The following is a 1,660-nucleotide window of genomic DNA, read 5'->3' on the forward strand; positions in this document are numbered from 1 at the left end:
AGCGGGATATCTGGTGCGTGCGAGGTGATTTGGCTAATTTCTATCAATTAAATGGCCATTCCAGACACAGCAGTCTAAAATTAAGATCGTTTAACAATATTTTCGGCACCCGAAAGTTTGCTTGACTCAATGAGTTAATCCACTGGTACCACCAATGGGTTGATATTTTACCTCCAACAGGACATAAACATGAAAAAAGAGTGGTATTTCTATCTACTTTGGAATTGCAGTTAGACCCGTTGCCCCTCTACCTCTGCGATGACTTATTACTGATATTGCGGAAAATCGTGTTGAGCAAGCCACCTTTTCATGCATTAGATTTTACCATGCCGATCAAAAATCACCAACTGTGCTACTTTCTTCCTTTAGCTCAGTAAAATTTTCCGTATATCAAGATGGAAAACTTTTAAAGAAACGAGTTTATAACAAAATTATTCATGGAAAAGAAAATGTTTGCCTTGTGTATAAAAAAAATTCACATCCTTGCGGTGACCTTGAGAAGCCAATGAAAAATGGCCGAGCGAGGTACGCTCCTGAGAAGTTAAATGTAATTAGAAAGAAATTACTGTCCAAGAAAATTCTAATTTGAATGTCCCTTTCTGTACGTCAAGTTGAAATGAAGCAGACATCCAGTCTTCAGAGTTCCCGTTAAACCATGCAAAAAGACAAAAGGGAGTGGACATTTTTAAGAATTCAAAACGTTATAACTTTTTTCTTGATTAAATTAACTCCCTGAAATACCTTGCTTAATCGTATTTGATAACTATGAATGTCAGAAAAGTAATTTATTCTGCTTACAAATTCCAAATTATATTTAAAGCAACAGAATATATTATCCGATCACGTGTCTCAAAGCAATGATGGGGGATACCTCTACAGGCGCCAAATTACAAGGCTTCCTGTAGCATCCCAAGGCCATGCTGACGTCCACAGTCATTAAGAATGTTAAAGTCATGAAAACAAATAAATGAAATGATTGGTCGGGGCGCTGATGCAACTTTAGTAGTGCATAAATGTTAGACTGACTTCGCAAAGCACAATTTTTCTCCTTCTTCTGACTGATACATAAGTTTGTTTCCTCTAACTTTGTTATTTAGTTGTGGCACAACTAACGTCTCCTGTCCATTACTTCAGGAGTAAAGTGACTTGATTGTCATCGTGAAGTGTTGTGAAAAAGTAGGTTACTTGTTTATCAAATCTCTTGATTCTACGTCGGTACAGGTAGAGGGGTTGGCAAATTTTCGGAATAAACCTTAAAATTTTACAGAATACTGTGGTTAAAAGTTACTGAGTTGCTATGGATGCGGACACGGACAGTACGGTTGCTAGCACTGGTGCTTCGGCTAACGCTACTTTGTTGTTGCTGTTACTGCTGTTTCTGCCGGTAAGCGATGCTTTTTTTGTCGAGAGTCAGCGATCTGGCATTTCCGTCCTCTGTCACGACACCGCTCTTTCTGCAGTCGCCTCCGCCTCCACTACTGCTTCTGCAGCCAACTTTTTCCCCAATCCTCCTCCAAAGTGCGCCCGTGTGTCTGTGTGTGTGTATGTGTGCATCCAATCTTTGCGTGCAGCCTCTGTCTCCTACTTTTTGTCCCTTTTTGTTTCCTCTTCCTCCCTCTCTCCTCGTCAAAACTCCTCCGATTTTCGGCAGGAGTCATGA

The 1,660-nt window shown here is 40.1% G+C and overlaps 1 protein-coding gene across 1 annotated transcript; it reads left to right on the forward strand. All coding sequences in view use genetic code 11, as the record gives it.

The window, feature by feature from the left end:
• Nucleotides 1–1,297: 1,297 nt before the first annotated feature.
• Nucleotides 1,298–1,660, forward strand: EGR_06284 (hypothetical protein; the record flags this gene model as incomplete). The annotated part of the gene is made up of 1 exon (XM_024495533.1): nucleotides 1,298–1,660. The coding sequence occupies one exon, from the start codon at nucleotides 1,298–1,300 to the stop codon at nucleotides 1,658–1,660; it is 363 nt and encodes a 120-aa protein (XP_024350056.1).

The sequence above is a fragment of the Echinococcus granulosus genome (assembly GCF_000524195.1).
Source record: "Echinococcus granulosus chromosome Unknown EG_S00054, whole genome shotgun sequence".
NCBI lineage: Eukaryota > Metazoa > Platyhelminthes > Cestoda > Cyclophyllidea > Taeniidae > Echinococcus > Echinococcus granulosus.